The 23,708-nt window shown below is 44.6% G+C and overlaps 1 protein-coding gene and 1 long non-coding RNA gene across 3 annotated transcripts in view; one reads left to right on the plus strand and one right to left on the minus strand.

The window, feature by feature from the left end:
* NME7 (NME/NM23 family member 7) overlaps positions 1 to 23,708 on the plus strand; it is a 154,073-nt gene that overhangs the window by 102,265 nt on the left and 28,100 nt on the right. For both annotated transcript variants that reach the window (XM_066261087.1, XM_066261088.1), the window contains exon 11: positions 17,545 to 17,652. In XM_066261087.1, coding sequence (XP_066117184.1) covers positions 17,545 to 17,652 — 108 coding nt within the window. The remainder of the gene's footprint in view (positions 1 to 17,544; positions 17,653 to 23,708) is intronic.
* Positions 715 to 23,599, minus strand: LOC136325922 (uncharacterized). The gene is made up of 3 exons (XR_010729333.1): positions 23,394 to 23,599; positions 5,498 to 5,607; positions 715 to 3,710 (listed from the first exon to the last, which is right to left on the minus strand). It is a non-coding gene; the product is annotated as an uncharacterized lncRNA (long non-coding RNA).

Below are 23,708 nucleotides of genomic sequence, written 5' to 3' on the forward strand. Positions count from 1 at the left end.
ACCAGTCCCACACTCTCATGGGCTGTGCCCCAAGCGGCTCGGAATGAGGGCGGTTCCTGGCCACTCCATACTGCATCCCCTCATCTCCTTCCTGAGGAAGAGTGCTTTGTCTTCTCCTGTGACGATCTTCTCTGGGAAACCTCCTTCCCCTTTCCAGCAGGCTGCTGACTCCCTGCCATGTTTGTTCAGTGTTGCTTTCACGTTCTGTGGTGATGACTAGTTTATATGTGTGGCTTAACCCTCATCAGACTGCTGTAGCTCTCCGATCCCCCAGGGTCCGTGCCTGACACAGAACTTGACGTGTAGTTGACATATATTATATATTTGTTGGCCAAAATGAAAGAAGACTAAATGAATATGTGAGTGAACAAATGAGTTTTCTATTGGTCATAACTGTGGGAAAGTCGTCCTTACTGAGAATTCTTTATTTTGTAAGAGTTAGGCACATTTTCAAATGCTCAGTTTTCCTTTCATGGAGTTATCATCCAGATAAATAACTTAAGCTATTTTTTAAGCTATTTTTTTTTTTTTTTGCTGAAATTTGGTGAAGTATGCCTTTTCCTTTTTACCTTTATATGTCTTGGAGGTATCATTTGATGTTTTAAAATTTGCTGCTGCGGACCAGCGCGGCTCCAAGTAATGGTGCGGAATTAAGGAAACACACTTTGTCAAAACAAAAACGATGGGACCAGGAGGACTCCTCAAACTGCCTGGCAGTATCTGAGTGCCTCATAGCCCCGGTTCGCTTTATTATATAGACATAAGCAAATCAAGGACCCTGATACAAAGTTGCACATCAAAGGCTAAGACAGGAACTCTCCCAAGGCAAAAACAAGATACATTAGTGAAATTTACAAACATCTGAAACAAACAAAGAGTCAGAGGAAGGGCATGTATATTGCTAACAGCAACCCAAGGAAGCAAGTGGAGTGGGTGCAAATACTCAGCATCAAAGCCAAATATGGAGATGAAGGGGGGAGAACTTAGCCTTTTGCTAAGCCTCAAATCTAGAATGGCTTTTTGCCATTAACGGTCCACAACATATCCCCCTTTTCTTTTTAATTTGTGTGTTGAGATTTGCACTCATCTGATTTTCTAATTTGGAGGCAGACGGAAAAAATACAGAACAAACACAAAATTAGTAGCCAATGCTAACAGATACCCAAAACAAGTATACTAATACATAACAGTGATTAAAGCCTTTAAGCAAACTCTTTAAGCTAATACAACAAGAATCTATAAAAGAGTTATGTCCTTAAAGTGTTCACCAAGTCCAAGTTGGCACCAACACCATTCCAAATCTCTGCAAATGCAACCCGACCCCAATTTAGTCCATCAAAAACTGTCACAGGAGCAGGAGTCCAGGAAAAGTCCACATTCAGGAAAAGTCCATTGCACTGGAATTGCTGTCACACTTCCACACTCTGCAGCTAGCATCAAAGTCCCAATGACCGCTGCTCCCAGCTGGCAATGATCCACGTAGACTGGAAAAGCCATCTGCAGCACGCATGAAGACGGAGCTTCTGTTTTCTTTAAACTGGAAAGGTGAACCCAGGGGCCCTATACTGGAGCTTTACAGCCATGAGGTGGTGAGGAGAACCTTGGGATACACTAAGCTGGGTGGCAGAGGTAAATTTGTAAGTTGGCAAAAAAGGAAAAAAGGAGCTCTGAATTAGGAGTAGGTCCTAGCCTAAAATATGAGTGGGGCATTGAGGCAGGAGGAATAAAGGAAAGACTATATATTAAAAAAGCAGCAGAAAACAGGACTATTAATACCCACAACAGAGATCTTCGAGGGAAGAATAAAAAACCTGACTATTCAGGCAAGACATAGTTAAGTGGCCCTTGTGTAAATGAGACCAGTCTACCAGCTACTTGGAAGAAATACCCCAGGCTCATCCACAGTGTCGTAGATGGGGCTGACAGCCCTGGGCACCTTTTAGCCTTCAGTGGCAAATCCCAGTATTCTGGGCAAGGTTAGGTCACAGGTGGCTGGAGCAGGGCTGGAAGAGACTGAACCCTCCCTTAGAGGAGTGAGGGGGAAGCCTACTTTCCAGTGTCCCTTCTTCCTCACAGCAAAAGCATGTAAGCTTGGCAGGCTTTGGCTTAAATGACCATCCTTTCCACTATTGAAGCAGGGCCCTGATGGAGTCCTAGTTGGAGCATTGGAGCCTTTGAGGGTGTATGCCAAGAGCTAGTATTTAACCTGATCTCCTTTGGGCTTTTTCTGCCTCTTGGTACCTTAAAAGCCATGCTCAGAAGATCTCACTGAGAGGTTTGAGAGTCCCTATGTGGAGCTATTTGGAAAAAGACAGAACAGTGTTATTAGCTGAATCAAATAAAAGAGGGTAGAAGGCCTGACCTGTGGTGGTGCAGTGGATAAAGTGTCAACCTGGAAATGCTGAGGTCACCGGTTTGAAACCCTGGGCTTGCCTGGTCAAGGCACATATGGGAGTTGATGCTTCCTGCTCCTCCCCCTTCTCTCTCTCTCTCTCTCTCTCTCCTTTCTAAAATGAATAAATAAAATAAAAATAAAATTTAAAAGAGGGTAGAAGTTTGCAGGACAAAAAAATTTGGCATCTCTTGTACATCAGTATTCAAAAAAAATTGTTTAAAGTAAAAAGCATGATAGGGTAGACCTGCAGGAGTTCCAGGATATGACTCCCCCCCCTTTCTTTTTATATTTTTTACAATTGAATCTTCAAGCAAATGTTAAGCACACTTTACAATATTTTGACTTCAAAGATTGCAAGAAATTCTTGACTTTGTTAACTTTTAACAAAAATAGAGTAAATGCACCTTCAAGCAACATTCCTACACTTATCAAAACACCTCCTTAATATTAATTAACAGGCACCTTAAAGAGTACATATTAAAACTGAAAAATCCTAGTGTGATCTTCATTATTCTCCTATAGTAAAAAAAAATCTTTACACTTTTATTATGTAAATCTATGCTGCTTCAAGCCTTTCAGTTGCGGCCTGGAGCAGCCTGGCCAAATCAGCAAGTCTTTTGAATCTAAAATGAGCGTGCTTTACTTATTTCAAACAAAATTATATTTATGTAGGAAAATGAAATTATTTTTATTTTGTTTTCAATACTAGAGCCAGCATTTCCAAAATTATTATTATTTTTCATGTAAGGACTTAATTCAGGCCTTATAAACAAAGACACTTAGACATTAAACAAAGACTTTACATACAATCACACAAATCAAGAGCGAAACCCAGGGTTTTAGAGATTAAACTATGGCCTGCTTGATCTTAAGTAGGGCTACCTTAATAGGAACATAATAAGGATATATACTAAACAGAGATCTCTCTCGAAAAATCTCAAGACAGCCATATGAGATTTCTGTTCAGCAACACCCAAATCAGGCCCCCTTTTGCCCTCTTTTCAAGCAATGGAGCAGAAAAGAAATAAAATGATCTAAAACATTAAAAAAGTTAGATAATAATAATTGAGAAAGGGAAGAGAGTATAGTAAAATAAGTCTTATACAACTGCTCTTGTGAAGTGAGTCTCTCATCTAGAATCATGGTGTCTCACCAGTCGTTCAGGGATCCACCTAGGAAAAACACACACATATCCTCGGCCCCATAAGAGAACAGGGTCTGGCCCTTGCCAGATTCCTGTGAGTGGGTCCCTCCATCGCACTTCAGGGAAGGCTTTCCTTGCAGGGTTCCAGAGTCTCTCTGCTGCTGAATGGCCCTGTACATCAGTATTCAAAAAAATTTAAAGTATCAATAAAAAGAGCATGACAGAAGATTTGCAGGAGTTTCCTAATACTTAAGTTGCTATTTGGCTCCTAACTCTGAACACACCTCACAATGCACTAACCAAATCAGTAAGTCTTAAGAATCTACATTCTATTCTATTTAAATTTATTTATTTATTTATTTATTTATCTTTGTATTTTTCTGAAGCTGGAAACGGGGAGAGACAGACAGATTCCCGCATGCGCCCGACCAGGATCCACCCGGCACGCCCACCAGAGGCAACGCTCTGCCCACCAGGGGGTGATGCTCTGCCCCTTCGGGGCGTCGCTCTGCCGCAACCAGAGCCACTCTAGCACCTGGGGCAGAGGCCAAGGAGCCATCCCCAGCGCCCGGGCCATCTTTGCTCCAATGGAGCCTTGGCTGTGGGAGGGGAAGAGAGAGACAGAGAGGAAGGAGGGGGTGGGGGTGGAGAAGCAAATGGGTGCCTCTCCTATGTGCCCTGGCCAGGAATTGAGCCCAGGTCCCCCGCACGCCAGGCCGATGCTCTACTGCTGAGCCAACCGGCCAGGGCCTCTATTTAAATTTAAATGAGTGCTCCTTACAAATTCTAAAAACATTTTATTTTTTCTAAATATTAGAGCCAGCATTTCCAACCTTTGCATGCAAAAACAAACTTAATTCAGGCCTTAAAAACAGACACATTTTGACAACATTAAACAAAGACTAAACAGAAACAAGAATTAGATGAACCAGACAAACTGGAGAGAAACCCAGGATTTCAGAGCACATTTAGATTAGAAAGATGCCTGCCTGATATTAGGGCATTTTCTGACAGAGAGACTGAAGGATGTGACTAAACAAAATCTCCCCGAGAAAATTTGCTCTCAGCAGTTGCTGGGATATTTCCTATAGTCAAATCCAACACAGGTCCCCCGCCTCAACCTCCAGGCAAAGAACAAGAAAGAAAATGATAGTTCAGAAGATCATAGTTAAAACATTAAAGAAAATCAGATCATTACAGGAAAAGCTGTAACTTTCCTAATACCTGAATCTCCTATCCATTCTCAAATTCTATAGTTGCTGTAACTGGCAGCTCAGGTTGACTATGCTGAGATTTCTCCCCTACCTCAACAGCCCCTTCATGAAAGTCCAACTTCCACAGCAAATAATCACCCCCGGAGAGACAAGCACAAGCAATCACCTTCCAGTCATTTGGGGGAAGAGCCTTTGCCCTAATAGTATCTAATAAACCAAGTGAAAAAGGGGCAGTAGGCCCATACTGAACACAAGCAAGTTTAAGCTCTTTCAGAGTTCTAAAAGGTACCAGGTTCAAGTTCTCGCACTAGTTTCCCTGTATCGTCCTGTCTTTCTACAACAGGAAAATGGGTAAAGCCATCATTTATTGTTTCCCCTACATTTTGAGCCTGGTCTATAGATTGTTGGAGGGGGGATTTCTCAGATTTTTGAGCTATAGACTCTGCAATCAGCCCGATAAGGGAATAGAGGAGTAGAGGGTTGAATGTAGGAAGAAGCTGAGGGCAGTGGAGGCCCCGTGGCTAAGGCAGCCATAGCCACGGATTTTTCATCCCCCCTGTCATCCTCAGACTCCAAGTTATCCTTGTTTTCACATCCCTCTGTTTCCGGCTCACCCTGGTACTCTTCAGACGAGTTGTCTTCATACAGAAACATTTCTACAAAAAGGTCCCTTATTTTTTACCCTATCTGTCCCATATTCTTTTACTCCCAACTACATTTTCCCCAAAAACTTTTTTTACTCACTGTGCGCACTTCACTTTGGGGAGTTCCATCACCTTCCTTCAGTTTTAGTTTCCTCGTACTCATACTGAAGTCCCTGTTCAGGCGCCACTTGCCTTGGACTAGTGCAGCTCCTAATAACGGTGCGGAATTAAGGAAACAGACTTTGTCAAAACAAAAACGATGGGACCGGGAGGACTCCTCAAACTGCCTGGCAGTATCTGAGTGCCTCATAGCTCCAGTTCGCTTTTTTATATAGACATATGCAAATCAAGGACCCTGATACAAAGTTGCACATCAAAGGCTAAGACAGGAACTCTCCCAAGGCAAAAACAGGATACATTAGTGAAATTTACAAACATCTGAAACAAACAAAGAGTCAGAGGAAGGGCATGTATATTGCTAACAGCAACCCAAGGAAGCAAGTGGAGTGGGTGCAGATACTCAGCATCAAAGCCAAATATGGAGGTGGAGGGGGGAGAACTTAGCCTTTTGCTAAGCCTGGAATCTATAATGGCTTTTTGCCATTAACGGTCCACAACAATTTGCTACTCTGGGGAATGTGGTACCTTGTTTGTGTGTGTGCATACAGTATGATCCAAGAAGTGTGTGAGGTGGTCGGGACCCCGGGTTCTGTTACCTGAGTTCAGGGCCCTCCTACACTGCTGGTCAAGGGAGGTGAGTCCTCAAAATGCACATTTCAGCATCTGTGAGTCTGCCTCATGGGGTTATTATAAAAACTAAATGAGATTATGCATGTAATTCCCTGGTACTCTGTAAACACTTTATAGATATTAACATGATTGTTGTCATTGGCATAATAAAGATTATAATGGTTATTACTATTTAATAATATTCTGTACTTTTATAGAGTAATACAGGCCAAGGTTTAAAGGCTGCAGTGGCATTATTTTTGAGACATAAAGAACAGAAACAGTACACATTTAGCTTTAACCATTTTTAACTATTATCATTATATCTTATATTTTTCATAATTGAACCAGTCAATGTAATTGTTTTATAATTACCTAGATAGGCTGTCTGGAAAATTAACCCTTTCAGATGTTAAGAAAATGGTGGGAGGGGGTAGGGAGAAAAATTTTGTGTCAAGTTTGTTAAAACTAAGTTACATTTGATTTCTTTAAACAATACTTGAGGTAGGGTCAACATATTAATAAAATCACCCATTTAAAAATGTACAATTCATTGGTTATTTGCATATTCACACACATGGGTGGCCATTATTGCCACAGTCTGTTTGAGAACATTAGAACATCGCCTGGAAAACAAAGCCCTTGCCCTTGGCTGTTGCCTCTGGCCCCTGTCTCTGTTGAGTCCCCTGTTCCCTGTCATTCTGGGCACCAGTCTCCAAAGATTCGCCACATGGCATTCCAGTTCAGTAAACCATCTTAAAACAGCTGGAACTGGAACTTTTTTGAAGACACTTGTATATTTTTGGGTTTGGTACTTTTCCTGACTCGCCTGATATTTTGCAGTTTGTTTTTCCTGCAAAGTCTCTGGCGTGGCCATCCTCTGGGCCAGCCCCTCCTGTGTGACCATGCTCCAGTCCCCTCCTGTGTGGCCACGCACCAGCCCCTCCTGTGTGGCCACGCACGCAGCCCCTCCTGTGTGGCCACGCACCAGCCCCTCCTGTGTGGCCACGCACGCAGCCCCTCCTGTGTGGCCACGCACCAGCCCCTCCTGTGTGGCCACGCACCAGCCCCTCCTGTGTGGCCCCGCACGCAGCCCCTCCTGTGTGGCCACGCACGCAGCCCCTCCTGTGTGGCCACGCACCAGTCCCCTCCTGTGTGGCCACGCACGCAGCCCCTCCTGTGTGGCCACGCACCAGCCCCTCCTGTGTGGCCACGCACCAGCCCCTCCTGTGTGGCCACGCACCAGCCCCTCCTGTGTGGCCACGCACCAGCCCCTCCTGTGTGGCCACGCACGCAGCCCCTCCTGTGTGGCCACGCACCAGCCCCTTCCCTAGCTTCCTCCCCTGTCCCTTTGTTCCATAGCTGCCACCTGGTCCCCACAGGGGCTGAGACATATCGGGGACTATCTTCTTTTGTCTATAATAGGCTTCTTATTTTCTTTTTCTTCGTGTGTGTGTGTGTGTGTGTGTGAGAGAGAGAGAGAGAGAGAGAGAGAGAGAGCGCGTGCGCATGTAATTTTGATACTTAGCTGGTTTTCATCTCCCCATTGCTTGTATTGGCGCCCCCATATTCCAGCACATTTACCTGAAGGATTCTCATCAAAAGTGTTCTCTTTAAGAGCCTTGTTTCCCTCTCATGTATTTCCCTTTTATTAAAAAAAAATCCTCCTTAGTGATTCTTTTACTTTTCTCTGTCTGATAAACTGTTTTTTTCCCCAAATGATCCTGTTTCCTTCAAGGTCTCTTAGCTTAATACATATTTAACCTTTTTTCCCTCTCCATTTTCTGTTCATTCATAGTGAGGACCACTTGCTGGGATCGTGTTAGACAGTGATCGTGTTCCAATCTGCCATGTTCCCCTTGCAGTCAGAAAGAGGGGCCGGAGGTCCCAGCCTGGGTGGGCCTATGCCAGGTGGGGCTGCCATCATTTGGGTCTCTATCTCCCCAGTGCATGCAGCAGCTTGCCAGTCTCGAGTGTCAGCTTCACAGCGTGTCACTTTGTGTCCAGGTGGGAGGAAGATAGTTTTAAACCTTCTTGAGACCCTGAGAACTTACTGTTTTGGACCTGAAAGAGGCTGCCACCTTCCTAGTCTGTCACTAGTTAAACGCCCCTGACACCAGTGCCAGGTGCGAGCCAGGATTTTTGTCGGTGTCAACTGGCAGGAGCAGTCCTGAGCCACGGTGTTCTTGGGAGGCTGCTAAGAAGGCACTTACTTATATCTCAGCGAGACAGGCCTACCACTGGCAGAGAGAGGGACTTCAGGGGCCCTTGAATGGAACCACACAGACAGGTGCTTCCTTTCATGTTCATTTGTTGATTTTTTGGCTGGTGACACTGTAGTCAGTACAAGCATGGTCTTTTGAAAGCATTTAAAATATACTGAAAATATTAATTCACAGTGCATGTAATTTAGGAATTGATTATTCATATATTAAAAAAATCTATTCTTTCCAATAGGATTCCTTTCAGTGGGGCTTCAAAAAGAGGTTTCCCTACATTTTAAGTAAAACCTTATGTAACATTTACTGTAAAAAGTAAAGGACACAGAAGTGGGTAAAAGAGGAGCCCACCCCACCCACAGACGGCTGTACATTTCAGAGGAAACCGGCGTGATCTCCGCTTGCTCGCTCCGTTGACTGCTGGAGCACTGCGTCCTGACCAAGTGAATTGTTTTCAAGTTACCATAACTAAGTTCTTCAAACCATTTTCCCTCCTGACCCTGACTCCTTCCTCAGATTTCCAGGTGTGTCAGATTTACAAAACTGTTGGAGAGGAAGTTGATGCAGAGGATGGTTGAGTTTACCATACTCTTAATCTTTCTTTTTCAAAAACTGCGTTTAAGACAACACTAACTGCCCCAACCCGGAGTGATGTTACCTTCCTTTAAGTGCCTATACCACTGACGGTCTGCACTTCCCATTGGGCAGTGGCATGTGCTCCTCGCACCGTTAATCCTTCATGTATGTCCCTCACCACCTGGGCTGGATATTAACTAGAGGACCTGTCTTATCCCCAATGCTAGAAAAACACTCTAACACAGAACTTCAACTTCCATGAACTCAGGAAACCCCTGGGATCTTGTGAATTGTAAATGATACTTCCATCAGTGTCGGGTGGGGCTGACCTTCTTCTGCCTTTATGACGAGCTCAGGTGAGGTTTCAAAAAGGACGAGAGGTTTAAATTGCATTAAGTACCTCATTTATCTGCTATATCAAAATGGCGCTATGATGTGAACACAGATTTAAGTCAGTTTCTGTGAATAATGGAAGGTGTGAGATGTCATTTTTGTTTTTGTTTTTTTCCTGATTTCTTTATCTGACGAATAGACTCAGCTCATCTATTTTAGTAGTTACCAGGCTAGATGAGATTATGTGTGAATGACTTCTACTTTGGGCTTCATGAGATTTAAGCTTAAAAACAAAAGCCTTTGCAAGACATGTCAATCATCTGAGTTAGGCTGTCTTTTTCTAACTTTCGCTCTTATTCGGGACATCTGGTTTTGAGAATACTCAAACTCTATGATTATTCCATTTCAGGGTCAAGAATTATGCATCCACTTACCATAAACTCTAAAATCTTTCCTTCCCTGTTCTGATGGAACTCCAAAGTGGGCCACTTAGAATGATTAACAGGCCATGAATCTGAGTTCCCAGGCCTTGGTGGCAGCTAGGAGACTCTCGCTCCCTGTGACACTATTGAACCCCGTTTCCCCAAGTAAAGCGTGCGCAGAAGGTCATCCAAGGGACCATGCACACTTCAAACTCAGATCACTGATGTTGAAGTGTCTGAACAGGATTCATTTTTCTGGTGGTATCAGTAGGAACAGTTCACTCGCTCCCTTCCTGTTTAATAGACTTTGACTTCAGTCATTATATGGTTTCCTTTGTCACATATTGTCTCTGAATAGCAAGACTTAGGTTAGTTCCTGAAGCGCGTAATAACAAAAGAGTTATGTCGTATTGGGGGCACTAATGACCTGAGAAAATAGTAAACAGGCGGTCTTCCAGTGAGGGCCTTGTCACATTTGAGACACAGTGTGGTACAAACAACACATAGAGCACTCACACATGAATTTTAACTGAGGATGAAGAGCAGTCTGCCAAAGCAGTAATTTCTCTCTTAGGTTGATTCCCATACGTGGAGATCTTTATCTGGCAAACTCACTGTGCTCTTGAGTCAGGACAACTGCACAGGAAGTGAGGAAAGGAAAGCTGGTTAATGGTGTCTGTTATTCTCTGCGGTACTTGGACTGACACTCCTTGGTGATCTATTAACTTGTTATATTTAGAAACTAGTTTTTGATCATATTTTAAAAGCAGAATTGAATGTGTAAATGGTTATACTGGAAAGTGGCTGTATTGCATGAACCCGTGTTCCTCAGCACTTGTTTAGCTATGGGACTCCTTTTGCTAGAGCTTGTTAATTAAAGCAAATAGCACACCTGTCTGCCTCAAGATTATAACATATAAGAATATGAGTTATTGCATTATAGAGGAATAGAGGAGTCTGTGTTTTAAAAATAGGGAGTAAAGCAATTCAACAATGAGATGAAAGATCATTTGTTGTTGTGGGACCTCTAATGTTTAGAGAGAATGGCCTCTTCAGTACTGAGAGTACCTATTGGGAGGTTCGGTAGTTCTCGGAGGTGGGTGCACCTCGGTGCCCCAGCTGGATAAGCCGTCATCAGCACTGACTTAGGAACCCAGAGCCACCCCTGTGAATGGCTTCCTTGCTGTCCCATTCTTCCACCTGGTGTTTTAGACCTGTGATGAGGCCATAATGTTATCCTCGGTCAAGGTCACAGAGCAAGACATTTTCAGAGCTATGGGATTAGATTCTGAGAGTCCTTGATTCCATTCTCAGAAAGGTGTGAGGTGTGCCCTTGTGTGAGAACTCCCATACATAAAACCAACTCACAGAATAGATCAAGTGGTGATAACTTGCATTGTTAAAGGACTTGCTCCAGGTGCCCTAACATAGGCACATCTGAGGAAACTAATGTAGCCAAGGGGCCTGGACGTGGTGACCCAGAGACCTGATTTCTCTCCCTGCTCATTACTTTGGTTAGTAAAGTATATAAACGTGGGTGTGTTAGTCATTTCACACACCTATTCACTCTTGCACAAAATCATTATTACTGTCACTCGGTGAATCTTTCATGAACATTCTTTGTGCTGGATATTCAAAGGCTGTCATCCTTGTCCTTACAGAATTTATAGATGGCAAGGCTGAGACAGGTGTGTGAACAGGTAAGTGGAGTCAAGTCTTGATGGCGAGGCGAGCTGGCCTGTTAGGAGAGCACCGTGATCCAAGCAGGCCCGGAGGGTGAGCCGTGGCCCACGGGGTGGAATGTGAGTCACTGCGTTCCAGGGGATTAGAGAGAGAAGGAAGGACATTGTGCTAAAGCGGTGGGCTCCATGTGACCTGGGGCTGGGAGGGGATCTTGGGATGGCTCCCGGATTGTGGCCTAGCTAACTTGGTCGAATGGTGGCAGCATTCCTGGGGAGAGGTAAGCGAGGAGGGCAGGAGTTTCGAGAGGAAGGTAGTGAGAGTCACTTGGGACAAGTTGAGTAAGAGCGACCTGAGGGATACCCAGTAAAGGTGGTCGGGCAGTGGAGTACCCCGCCGCGGAACTCGGGGGCCTGGCCACACTTAGGGATTAAGGGGCCCTCTGAAGAGACCTGACTCGTGGTGGAGGAGGCTGTTCAGGCAGAGCAGGACAGGGGAAGGGTCACGGAGGGAGCCCGGCCGGAGGAGGGGGAGGATGTGGGAGTCAGACGAGGAAGCCAGCCACCAGGCGGGGAGCTGGGGCTGTGGTGTCACCTTGGCTGTGCAGAGGGGGAGCTTCTAGAATGTGGGAATGGCTGCTCCACAGTGCTGAGTACTGAGCAGAAGTCAGGTGCTTTAGTGACTCTTCACGTATAAGGAATTCTGTGCTCTCCAGAGGTGATAAGGCAGGAGTCTTACTCAGTGAGACTGATACATGAGTAGTTGATTTGAATTTTGCAGTTCCTTTTCTAAACCCCATCATAGGTTCTAGAAAGACTTACAGGAAGTAGCCTTTAGGCCTTGTCTTCGTTTTCTTCTCCTACGTCCAGGTCCCCCCAATGTTTCATTATCTTGTTTCAGTCGTGAGTTCCTCTGATACTGCTTGTCGCCCAGGGACATAAAATGGCAGCTGCCTCTTGTTAATTCAGTGTTGGGCAAACAGGAAAAGCTGTTTGAGCGTTGGGTTTGGTGAGACACGTGTGAGGTTCCTGAGGACTCAGCACGTACTTCTTCATGTCGCAGGACTCGCTGTGAAGGGGACAGTAACAGCTAGAAGCATGAATATTCATATTAAGCCCTGTCCCCCTCCTTGCCTACAAGGTGAGGGCAGTGGTTAAGCACGGGCTTCTGTTTTATTTACCAGCTACTGTATGACTGCCAAGATGGGAGCTATGCTAGTTCCTGCTTAACATTGGTCCTCTTATCCATATCTTCATGGTTATGGTTATCCTGTAGTTTAGGGAAGATCTTTTTCCTTTTCCTTAGAATTTCCCCCAAAATTAGACTAGTGGCCCGGTGTGATTATCCACCATGGGCCTCTTATTTTATGAATATATATAGTGGATCACACAGTTGTCTTTCTCAGAGTCGGTCCATTTCAGGATTCTTGAGTGGGAGGTCGTGGCTATTCTTGCATGTCTGTCCTGTGTTGTGGAGAGCTGAGATGGAATGGCTTTCCATGGAAGCAGTTGGTTTTCTTTGTCCAGATACATGTTATCAGTCTAGTAGACCTATTACTCGGCAGACAACAATGTTCTTTTTAATGCACACAGCAATAGAATAACTACGTAAACTTCCTCTCCCTTGTTCTCAGCATTTTGCTGATCACCATTCTACTTAGTGCATCTTTCCCCACGTCTCAGGTGTAGAGGTCATTCTGTAGCCAGAATTCTTCCTCCCGCTGCAGGGCTACCTGAATGGAATTGTTAGTGCCTGAGATGAGCTGGAATGAGCAAGTGTCCGACTGGTTGGGGCTGAGCAAGCATTGTGGCAGTCGGGGGAGGGCAGGTCATTGGAGAGTTTAAAAGACTGTTCAAACCCCTTATTACACATGCTGCCATGAGGTGTATGTGTGGTCATTGGCTTTGTGATAACTCTGACAAAGTGTTTATGGTCTTCGGTGAAAATTGCATGTGGGTACCTTGTGTTGCTTTTGTGTGTCTGACATTTGTTTCAGCTTCATCGAGGGCGGGGGCTGTGCCTGGGAGGGTGGTTTTCACTGCAGGGTCTAAGGCGCAGGACGGGCATCCATGGGGAGCAGTCAAGGCGAGTCTGCCAGGAGACGGAGGGAGAAGACCTGTGCGGGACCCAGGGGCTCTCACTTGTCGTATACAGTATCAGTGTCTTTTACTTTTCTAGGCAGAAATGATATTTCATAGTAATCAGAAGTAAAATCAAAGGATCAAAGCATTTCTTTAAAAAATGATCCAAAATGAAAGTCTAAGTTATAACAGCAGCTATGAAGAAAGCACCTGTTGTTCTAGATCTTACATGCCGTCACTAGGAGTCACCTAAACACAATGCACAATACCAGGGGATGCGGCTGGAGAATGCCACCAATGTCCTGAGCAGCCCACCCACACACACTAAGCAGTCCGTTTACGTGTTCCCATTTGTCTACCTCCTGCTCTCAGAATGTTTCCCTCGCCTTCTCTCCTCTCCTCAGACCGTGGAAACCTGGCTTAGCCGATGATGACCTTGCCACCTTTTTTCACTAGACAACGCCATCCATCAGAGGAGAACTGGACGGAACTTCAGAAATGTGCTGCTCCTTGTTCAGGACAATGAGTACTTGAGTGCAGACAGTCGGCCGAGTCCCTGGTGCAGCACAGCTAAAACCAGCCCATGTTATTATGGTGTGTGAACTGTATTTCCATAACAATTTAACATAGAGACAGGACTTCCCAAAGCTTCCTCCACTCCCTATGCCCAGCTGCCTGCCCCTGGGCGCATCCCCAGCTGGGATGCTGGAGCCGGATGTCCAGGTCCAGGTGAGGCCTGCTCCTGTCCGCAGGCCCGGGGCGCCCCGAGCCATTCCCTTCCCTTCCCGCCTTCGCAGTTCTCCCCTGGCTGCGTCATCGCGGTCAGCAGTGACACAGGCTGGTGTTTCTCCCCCTCTAAAAGGACATCCTCTCCCTGAACAAACCCCTCCAGCTGGCACTTCCCAGTCACTGCTCCATTTCCTTTTCTCCTTGGCACCAAAGTTCCTGTCTCCACTTTCTGTTCTTCCAGGCCATTCTGTCTTGACATAGCATCAGTTTCTGTTCCTCTCCAGTCCTCTGAAACTGCTCTGCTTGGGGCACCAGAGACCACATGTTGATGAGTTAGAGGTCAGTTCTCCGTTTTCACCCAGCAGGACATGTCAGCCACATCTGACACGATTGATCACTCTGTCCTCCAGTTGTCTTCACTGTCTTCCCAGAAAGGACTCACGTGGATTTCCTCTCATCTCCTGGCTTCCTTCTCCATCTCCTTTGCTTATCTCTCCTCTCTCCTTGACTTTCAGTGCTACGGTGTCCTGGGCCTCCTCTCCTTTGTTTATACTATTGCATTCATGACCTCATCCATCTGACAACTGGAAACGCCAAAATATACCAAACACACACTCTTAACTACCGAACTGCAGTGTGGCAGACTCCTCCACACTCCACCTGGTAGGCGACTCACACTTCGTGCATTCAACACCATGATCTGGGGGGCGTGCCCTACCACATGAAGACCTAGTGTGCAGGCTTGATAATTAGGACAGTGTAGTGTAGCTGTCAGAATAGACAAAACGTCCAATGAGACTAATAGCAAACTAACAAGTGGACCCACATACACCTGGAAACGATACAGGACAGCGCTGTCAGGATTAGTGGGAAAGTGGGAAACGACTCAGTCTCTGGGACTGGGACAACGAAACACCCACATGGAGAAACGAAAGTGGGTATCTGCCTCACGTCGGGGTCCCTGTGCATTGAGGCGTCACATCTCCGATATTCCAGGGAGACCAAGAACTTAATGTGAAAGGCCAACCTTGAAGGACTTTTCGACGGCAGCTGAGAAGAATATTGTTATGATTTTAGTGGAGGGAATGATTCCTTCCGAAACAAAAAGACAAATCGTAAAAAATGATGTTTAATTTCATTAAATTTATTTCTGCTCATCAGAGAACATACTAAAGAAAATTCAAGGCCCTGGCTGGTTGGCTCAGTGGTAGAGCATCAGCCTGGCATGCAGGAGTCCCAGGTTCGATTCCCGGCCAGGGCACACAGGAGAAGCGCCCATCTGCTTCTCCACCCCTCCCCCTCTCCTTCCTCTCTCTTTCTCTTCCCCTCCCGCAGCTGAGGCTCCATTGGAGTGGGATTGGCCCGGGCACTGGGGATGACTCTATGGCCTCTGCCTCAGGCGCTGGAGTGGCTCTGGTTGTGACAGAGCAGCGCCCCAGATGGGCAGAGCGTCGCCCCCTGGTGGGCATGCCGGTTGAATCCCGGTTGGGCACATGCAGGAGTCTGTCTGACTGCCTCCCTGTTTCCAGCTTCAGAAAGGTACCAAAAGGGGGGAAAAAAAAGAAAAGAAAAAATTCAAGACATGCTACCCACTGGGAAAATGTTTTCTCATCATCTATAACTGATGAAAAATAGAACTTAGGATGTATTAAGAATAACATTCAAGGCCCTGGCCAGTTGGCTCAGCGGTAGAGCATCGGCCTGGCGTGCAGAATTCCCCGGTTCGATTCCCGGCCAGGGCACATAGGAGAAGCGCCCATTTGCTTCTCCACCCCCCTCCTTCCTCTCTGTCTCTCTCTTCCCCTCCCGCAGCCAAGGCTCCATTGGAGCAAAGATGGCCCGGGCGCTGGGGATGGCTCCTTGGCCTCTGCCCCAGGTGCTAGAGTGGCTCTGGTTGCGGCAGAGCGACACCCCAGAGGGGCAGAGCATCGCCCCCTGGTGGGCGTTCCGGGTGGATCCCGGTCGGGCGCATGCGGGAGTCTGTCTGACTGTCTCTCCCCGTTTCCAGCTTCAGAAAAATACAAAAAAAAAAAAGAATAACATTCAAAAAGAAAAAGAATAACCTAATAGAAAAAATAGAGAAAAGAGTGTGCATTTTTCCAGAAGAGGATATATATGAAAAGACACCACCTCTAGTAACCAGAGAAATGTGAACTGAGATCAGGAGAAACTACTTCACACCCAACAGAACTGCAAAATTAAACACGCAATATTAAGTGTTGGTTTTTCTGTGGGTAGGGGGGTCCCTGTGCATTGAGGGGTGCGGGCAAGTTGTTACAACCACTTAAGATAATGGTTGGCAGTACTTAGTAGAATTGAATATGCACGTGCCCCAGGACTCCAGGAGAACTCTTGTACACCTGTACCTTACCCTGTACGAGAATGCTTGGAGCAGAGTTGTTTGTATGTCTCTGCAACCTTGTGTGCATGTATGAAAGTGTGTGTGTACGAAAGGGAGAGAGAGAGGAGGAGAGAAAGAAGAAGAAGTTAGTTGAGTGTCCATCAACAGGAAAATGGATAAAGTCTGCTCTGTTGTACTTTGGAATCTGTATAGTAATAAAACAAATGAATTACAGCTATACTCATTAACATGGACAAAGCTGAAGAACAGTGTTTAGAAAACTAAATACAAAAGGGGAATCTTTAAGTAAAATGTGGTTCAGTGGTTACTTCTGGGTGGAGAGAGGGATGGGAGGGAGAAAGGATGGGGGTGGGGTGTACAGGGGACTTGAAACTTACTGTAACATTGTATTAATTCAGCAGTATCATGGGCTGAAATAATGAAAAATGGTTTCATTATTTTTTGGAAACTCAAATATTAATATTTCTTCAGACAAAATATATGATACATTTGAAAATTAAAATAGGATTTTTGAAAAATTTTTAACAAAGACTGTTAAGTAGGTCACTAACACTCCCACATCTTTAATTTTTTTAACTGTTTTTATCACCAACAGTTTTCTGAGTTATGTATAACAACTTCCCCCTAAATGTGAGCTAGTACTAAGCTCATACAATATAACATTTTTAAAAAATCAATGCCATTGAACTAGTTCATTTTAAATCAGGTTGTCAGATCTCTACTGTCTTTCACAGTAATGAACTGGGTTCATATTTTATGTGATGCCCCCTAATGTGATGATAAACATACGTAATGTCTGTGTCCTCTAGCATAGATTACATGGACCTTATGTTGGACCACAGAAAAAGCCGTAGGAGTTAGCTGAAAAATTTCTTCACAGCTCTCATCCATTCGTGCTATTTCCGATGTCCACATGTATTTCATAAGCAGATAATTTAGGTGTTTCACATAGCTGACATTTTTCTGTTAACACTGTCTGACTGCCTTGACTCTGTCTGTGAATGTGTGTTTAACAGGAAATTGCCCGGCATTTGCGACCTGGAACCCTCAGAGCAGTCTTTGGTAAAACTAAGATCCAGAACGCCGTTCACTGCACTGACCTCCCAGAGGATGGGCTATTAGAGGTAAGACGTAAACATCCTGTTTGTAGCTCAAGTTCATGAATAATATCAGCAGTTCTGATGTGTTAGAAACCTTTTTAATATGATTATGCTGTTACTTGGCCATCGGATAACCTCAGACAGTAACTTGAGAAGACCCAATGGTAGGATGCTATTTATAACTGTACAATCTTCAAAGAATTAAGAGTGTTTTTTTTTATTGGTATATATTATGGTTTAAAAGTAATTTAAAAAGTAAAAAACTACAGCATTAGTTAAATAGTGTGAAATTTGTTGTAAAGTCAGGTAAAAATATCATTACCATAAGTTGCTAGTCATGAAAATATATCAGTGAAATTCAGAAGTCAAGTTAATATGCAGTGTGATAACATTAAAAGTCATAGTTACCATTTATTGACTCTCTAATTTATACAATATATCAGGTTCCACCGTGATAAATGCTCTGAGTCAATTATCTCTTGTAATCTCCACAGCTGCCCTGATAGGTTGGTAGAATTATATCTGTTTTATCAGGGAAATGAAATTGAGACCCAGAGAGGTTAAGTAACATCCTCAAACCAAACAGCTAATACAGGACAGCCATGTTTTAACCTCTCCTCTGTTTAGTTAACATAAAAGAAGAAACAGTGAAAGAATTGTTAGAAAATATAAGTGAACATTGGTCTGATTTGGAGTTAGGAAAGACATGTCTGGGCCAAAGCAACGAAACTTTAAAGAAAGGATAGATTTTTTTTCTTACAGTGTTTAAAATTTTTGTATGTCAGAAGGAACTAATGGACAGGCTATGTTAGGGATCATAGCATAATGGACAGAAAACAGACACCCATCCTACCTACTGAGTATAGTGTTGTTTGTTTTATGTCAGATCTCTGGGTCTGTTGTTTGATTTCTGCTTTATTTTTTCTTTTTTAAAGTTTTTTTTAAAATTATTTTTATTTATTTATTCATTTTAGAGAAGAGAGACAGAGAGAGAGAGAGAGAGAGAGAGAAGGGGGGAGGAGCAGGAAGCATCAACTCTCATATGTGCCTTGACCAGCCAAGCCCAGGGTTTCAAACTGGCGACCTCAGCATTTCCAGGTCGACGCTTTATCCACTGCGCCACCACAGGTCAGGCAGATTTCTGCTTTTGAAGTCCTGTGTAGAAAAGCCCTCCCCATTTTGCTTTCATTTTCCTGCACTGAAGGGTTCGGTGGGACTTATTTTGACACCTGGTGTGAGGTATGGCTCCTGGCAGCTATGGCTACATTGTTGATTCAGCTACTTTCTCTCACTACTGTTCCTTCTCATTGGTTGAATGCTTCTGCACACCTGGGCCTGTCTCTGACTGGTCAGCTGGTTTATTACCATAAGTTGCTAGTCATGAAAATATATCAGTGAAATTCCATCGTGCCAGATAAAGACCATTTTAGTTACTATAGTTTATCCTTTCAGGGCATTTTCTTTCTTTTATTTATTTATTATTTACTTTATATTTTATTCATTTTAGAGAGGAGAGAGAGAGAGAGAGAGAGAAGAGAGGAACAGGAAGCATCAACTCCCATATGTACCTTGACCAGGGAAACCAGGGTTTTGAACCAGCAACCTCAGAGTTCCAGGTCAATGCTTTATCTACTGTGCCACCACAGGTCAGGCTCAGAGCATTTTCTTGGTTTATTCTCTTCATTCCTGTGAGTTTGAGGTGGAAGTTTGTCACGTTCCTTACCCCACCCCCGCAGAATGCAAAGGGAACCTTGCTTATCTGTTCCTGTGGGCGTGACCTGTCTGCAGTAGTGAGTCCCTTTAGATGAATACACGGTGTGCCTCTCCTTTTATGCCCCTAGTCTTTATTTCCAGGTGGGTCTTGGGCACAGCCTCTAAAGTTTATTCCCATCAGCTTTTGTTCTTGTTGCTATGGAGATGACTCCATGGCTCCTTTGAGATTTTCTCCTATAATCCAAGATATTAATCTGCTCAAATCTGTGCACCCCACTATGAAATGCTGACATATTTATTACAAATGTCACCTTTTAATTACCCAAAGGATTAAATGTTCATTTAAAAATTTTCACGTATTTTTATAACTATTCCCTTCACCTTCTACTAGCTCAGGACCTACAATCTAGGTTTTAATACAGAGTGTTGTTCAGGGAAACTGAAACATTATTAATCATGAAATTTATGCCCACTATAAAGAATTACCCAAGGTATGCCTATGACTTTGCACATACAATTTAAAATAGATTATTACTGTCTGCAGTGAACAAAGTCATTTACTAAATGATTAAAATCTTTCTAACTTAACTGCACAGGAGATTTCATTGCAAATTAATGACTGTGTGGGTTAGAGAATTAATAAAAAAAAGTTGGTGCTCTAACAGCCTCCTCTCGTGTGGCTGATGATTTGTACTTGATGTGACCTTGGATAAGTTACTTTCTCTTCCTACGCCTCACTTCTCTTATCAGCAGAAGGGAACAGAGAATGCTGATCTAACCAGGGAATGTTCTCTCAGTTAGGGATTAACTGTTTGCAGATCACTTGGCTTTAAATGGTCAGGTACTATAAAACACTTAGGGGTCAAAAGAGTTACCTGCTCGTAAGTCACCCACGTAAAAGTCAGAGTAACACAAAGACGAGCTGTCTGATCAGGGCGCACTTTGTACTTAGAGCTGCTGTTCATTAAGGGAACAGTCTTTAGTTGCAGGGTGACCATGAATTTGCCCAATCCAGGTCCTTTTTGAAAGGCAGCCCCAATCTGACAAGGCGCTAGGACGAAGGCATAAACTAGACCGTCCCAGGTGCTGGGGTTATGGGCCCCCCATGGCTACAGCAAGAAGGGAGGAAGGGACAAGCTACTTCTCCTCAGTCTTTCCTCATGTGAGGACTAAAGAGAGTGGGGCTCCTGTAGGTGAAGTGACCGGGCCAGCATCACACCACAAACAAGGGGCACAGACCTGGAATTTAAGCCCACGTCTAAGTCCAAAACCTATACTTCCTTCCGTTCAGCGAACTAGGTCAGAGAGGCAAAGAGGTATCAATTCCAGTGCCGCCTCTTGCTTTATTGCTAGGATAGCCAGAAACTAAACGGGGGGGGGGGGGGGGGGGGATGCCGTGGAGTACTAACGTCTGCCGTACCCGAGGGTGGGGCTGTCGTGTGAGTCACATACAATGGCTACCTGGGCTCCGCCACCGGCTGCCAGCAGAGGCTTTGACCAGGGCACTGCCCTCCTCAGAGTTTCCAAATCTTTGACCTCGCAGCAGAGCTGAAATGAGCAGGTAGCTGCCGGGACGGAGGCCTCTGATCCAACCGTCCACTAAGAAATCTGAAGGACCTACCGGCCTAAAACGTTTAGAAATATTCTCCTACTTCAAAGAATCCATTTTTACCCTGTAAGAGGTATAAGTCTTTGAAGAATAGCCCTCTCTTCCCCTGAACTCTGCTCAGTGATCCTTGCTTAATTTCCTCGCACCGAGGCACTCATGTGTTTTTGTGAAATAAATCTAACAGTACTAAATGTAATGATAATGATTCCAAGCACTGACTTGGTACCTGGTGGGCTGCATGTTTCTGTGCAGTGAGCTCACCTGCAACCAGGCTGCCCAGGTTCAGTTTCCCTTGCTGTCACTTCCCAGCTGCCCATGCACATTGCTTAAAACCTTCTACCTCGACCCTCTCTTCTGCAAAATGAGGGTAATGATAATGCTTATTTCAGATGGTAGTTGTAAGAAATACATGTGCATGTGTTGTCTTATATGTAAATCAGCAAGACTAGGACATGTTCAGTAAATATTATTGGTTATTATTATAGTATTTACCATGACTCCACTTGGCCATTGAAAATAAGTATTTCAAGGCCAGCAGCCGCAGCCATCATAGCCATGCAGGTGAAGGCTCCCATTAGATTCGGACAGACAGTAAAGAAACAGCAGAGCCAAAAACTGGTGGGCCATTGCTTTATCTAGCCTCACACTCAGCAGGCGAGTAGACACACACAGAGGGAAAACACTTCCCTTTCCATTCAGCGCTCACAGAGCTACTGACCCATCTAGGTTTTCCTAGGCCCCCACCAGCTCAGTCCCCTCTGGTTCCTCATCTGCACACCTTCCCCCTTCTCCTCTCTGCACAGATTGGTTTCTCCTTCAACACCAGGCCATCTTGGCTTCTTTATTCCTCCCTCCTCCATTCTCCTTCTAAAAAACTACCTGGGCCCACAAAGACCCCTCCTCCAGCAACGTTAGTATAACAACAGCCCTTCCTAAGCAGGAAGGTAATTAGCAGTATCACCTGGCAGTGCCATTCACATGGGCAGCACCATTTTTAACAATAAAAGTGAGCGAACTCAAAAATCATATTTTACAAATTCATTTGCCCAACACAAGGTCAAAGGGAAGGCTGTCACCTTGATGGGGTACTCGGTGAGGGCCAGGCCCTCGGGGCTCTTCCCCAGACAACACCCAGGATGGTTTCACCAGCTGGGATTACATCTTCACTAAATACAAAGCATTTGTAGACCTTGTTTCAAATGTTTTAAAATGTAAATAAAAGAAGCCATTCTACTTTTAGTGTAGCCATTTATGATGGATGCCCTTCCAGCGGAGCCCGAGCTCTGCCCAGGTGCTGCCACAGCGGCTCCCCGTGGGCCTCAGGGTCTCTTTCTCCAGCCTCCTGTCCTGTTGTGTAAGCGCTCTTGTCTGTCACCCAGCCATAGAGTGAGACTCATGGGTGAGTCCTTTTTCAGCTCAGGTTTGAGCAAATAGGAAAAGAGTGATGTTTTCTTTAGACAAGCAAGACTCTGCTTTGCCTACTGTTATTAAAAACAGAATCAAAACTTCCTTCCATGCCCACTGAGTAAGGCTTGTCTCTGTTTTGTAGCCTTTAACCATGATAGTTTTCAATACTGACAAATTAATTTAACTGAATATAGTCAATTCTTGATTTTCTTTCTTTTCTTTTTTTTTTGAGAAAGAGAAGGAGAAAGAGGTACAGGCACATCAGACTGCTCCTGTATGTGCCCTGATGGGGGAATCAAACCAGCAACCTCCGTGCTCCAGGATGACACTCTAACCAACCGAGAGGGCTTAATTTTTATTTATTTTTAGAGAGACAGAGGAAGAGAGAGAGTGGGGAGGCAGAAGGGAAGCGTTTGTTGTCCCACTCAGTCATGTGTTTTTTGGTTGCTTCCCATATGTGCCTTGACCAGGGATCAAACCCACAACCTTGTTGTTTCAGCATGACACTCTTAACCGCTTGAGCTAACTGGCCAGGGCCAATAATTTTCCATAATAGAAATGAAGGGGTTAGCGAGGGCACTTGACGTCCAGAGAGATGCCAGTGGCCATTTGTCCATTAATTGCAACCTGGTCACCAAGTGACAATTTATTTTTTTGGTAGTAAGTATCCAAGTGGACATTTGACTTGCCCTTTCAAAACTCTTAAACTTGTTTTTCTTAGCTGTCTTCTTATAGAGCACAAAAGTATGTAATTGCTATAGGCTTAACATAAATATTTAATAGTTGAATGAAGATGATTAAGAATCATGAAAGAACCCAAAGTCACAAACTAGAAAGAAATTGAGACTGACTCATCCCAGAACTATACAATTCAGGTTTCATAAGATTACAGTATAACCAAGTATGATCTTCTAGCAATAGACAGAAATGTGTAACTACATAGTAACCTCTCTGAGTTAAATATTATTTAAAAGTAATAAATATGCTCACTAGGGCTGTTGTTGCCAGTAATGCTAGGGTTTCTGAAAGAACTTACAGAATAGCGTTGGTGCAGTTAGCCACACATACGGACATCCTGTGGAAGAAGGATAGCAAGCCCAGCACAGGTGTGGGCACATGGCTTCGATCCTGGTCTCAGGTAAGGGACCAAGTGTCCCTTCCAGCCTGAGAGATCTGTGACTCTCCACCTGGCACATCTGATAATGCGTTCACACTCCCACCTGCCACAGCGGCTGGTCTTGTCATTTCCCTGACTCTGAAAGAGCGAGGGGGTTATCCTTTGCTCTCTGCAGTTTGGCCCTGAACTCCTGACTTTGGTCTGCACACGGCTTCATTTTTTTAGCCAGTGACT

The sequence above is a fragment of the Saccopteryx bilineata genome, chromosome 2 (assembly GCF_036850765.1).
Source record: "Saccopteryx bilineata isolate mSacBil1 chromosome 2, mSacBil1_pri_phased_curated, whole genome shotgun sequence".
NCBI classification, from domain to species: domain Eukaryota; kingdom Metazoa; phylum Chordata; class Mammalia; order Chiroptera; family Emballonuridae; genus Saccopteryx; species Saccopteryx bilineata.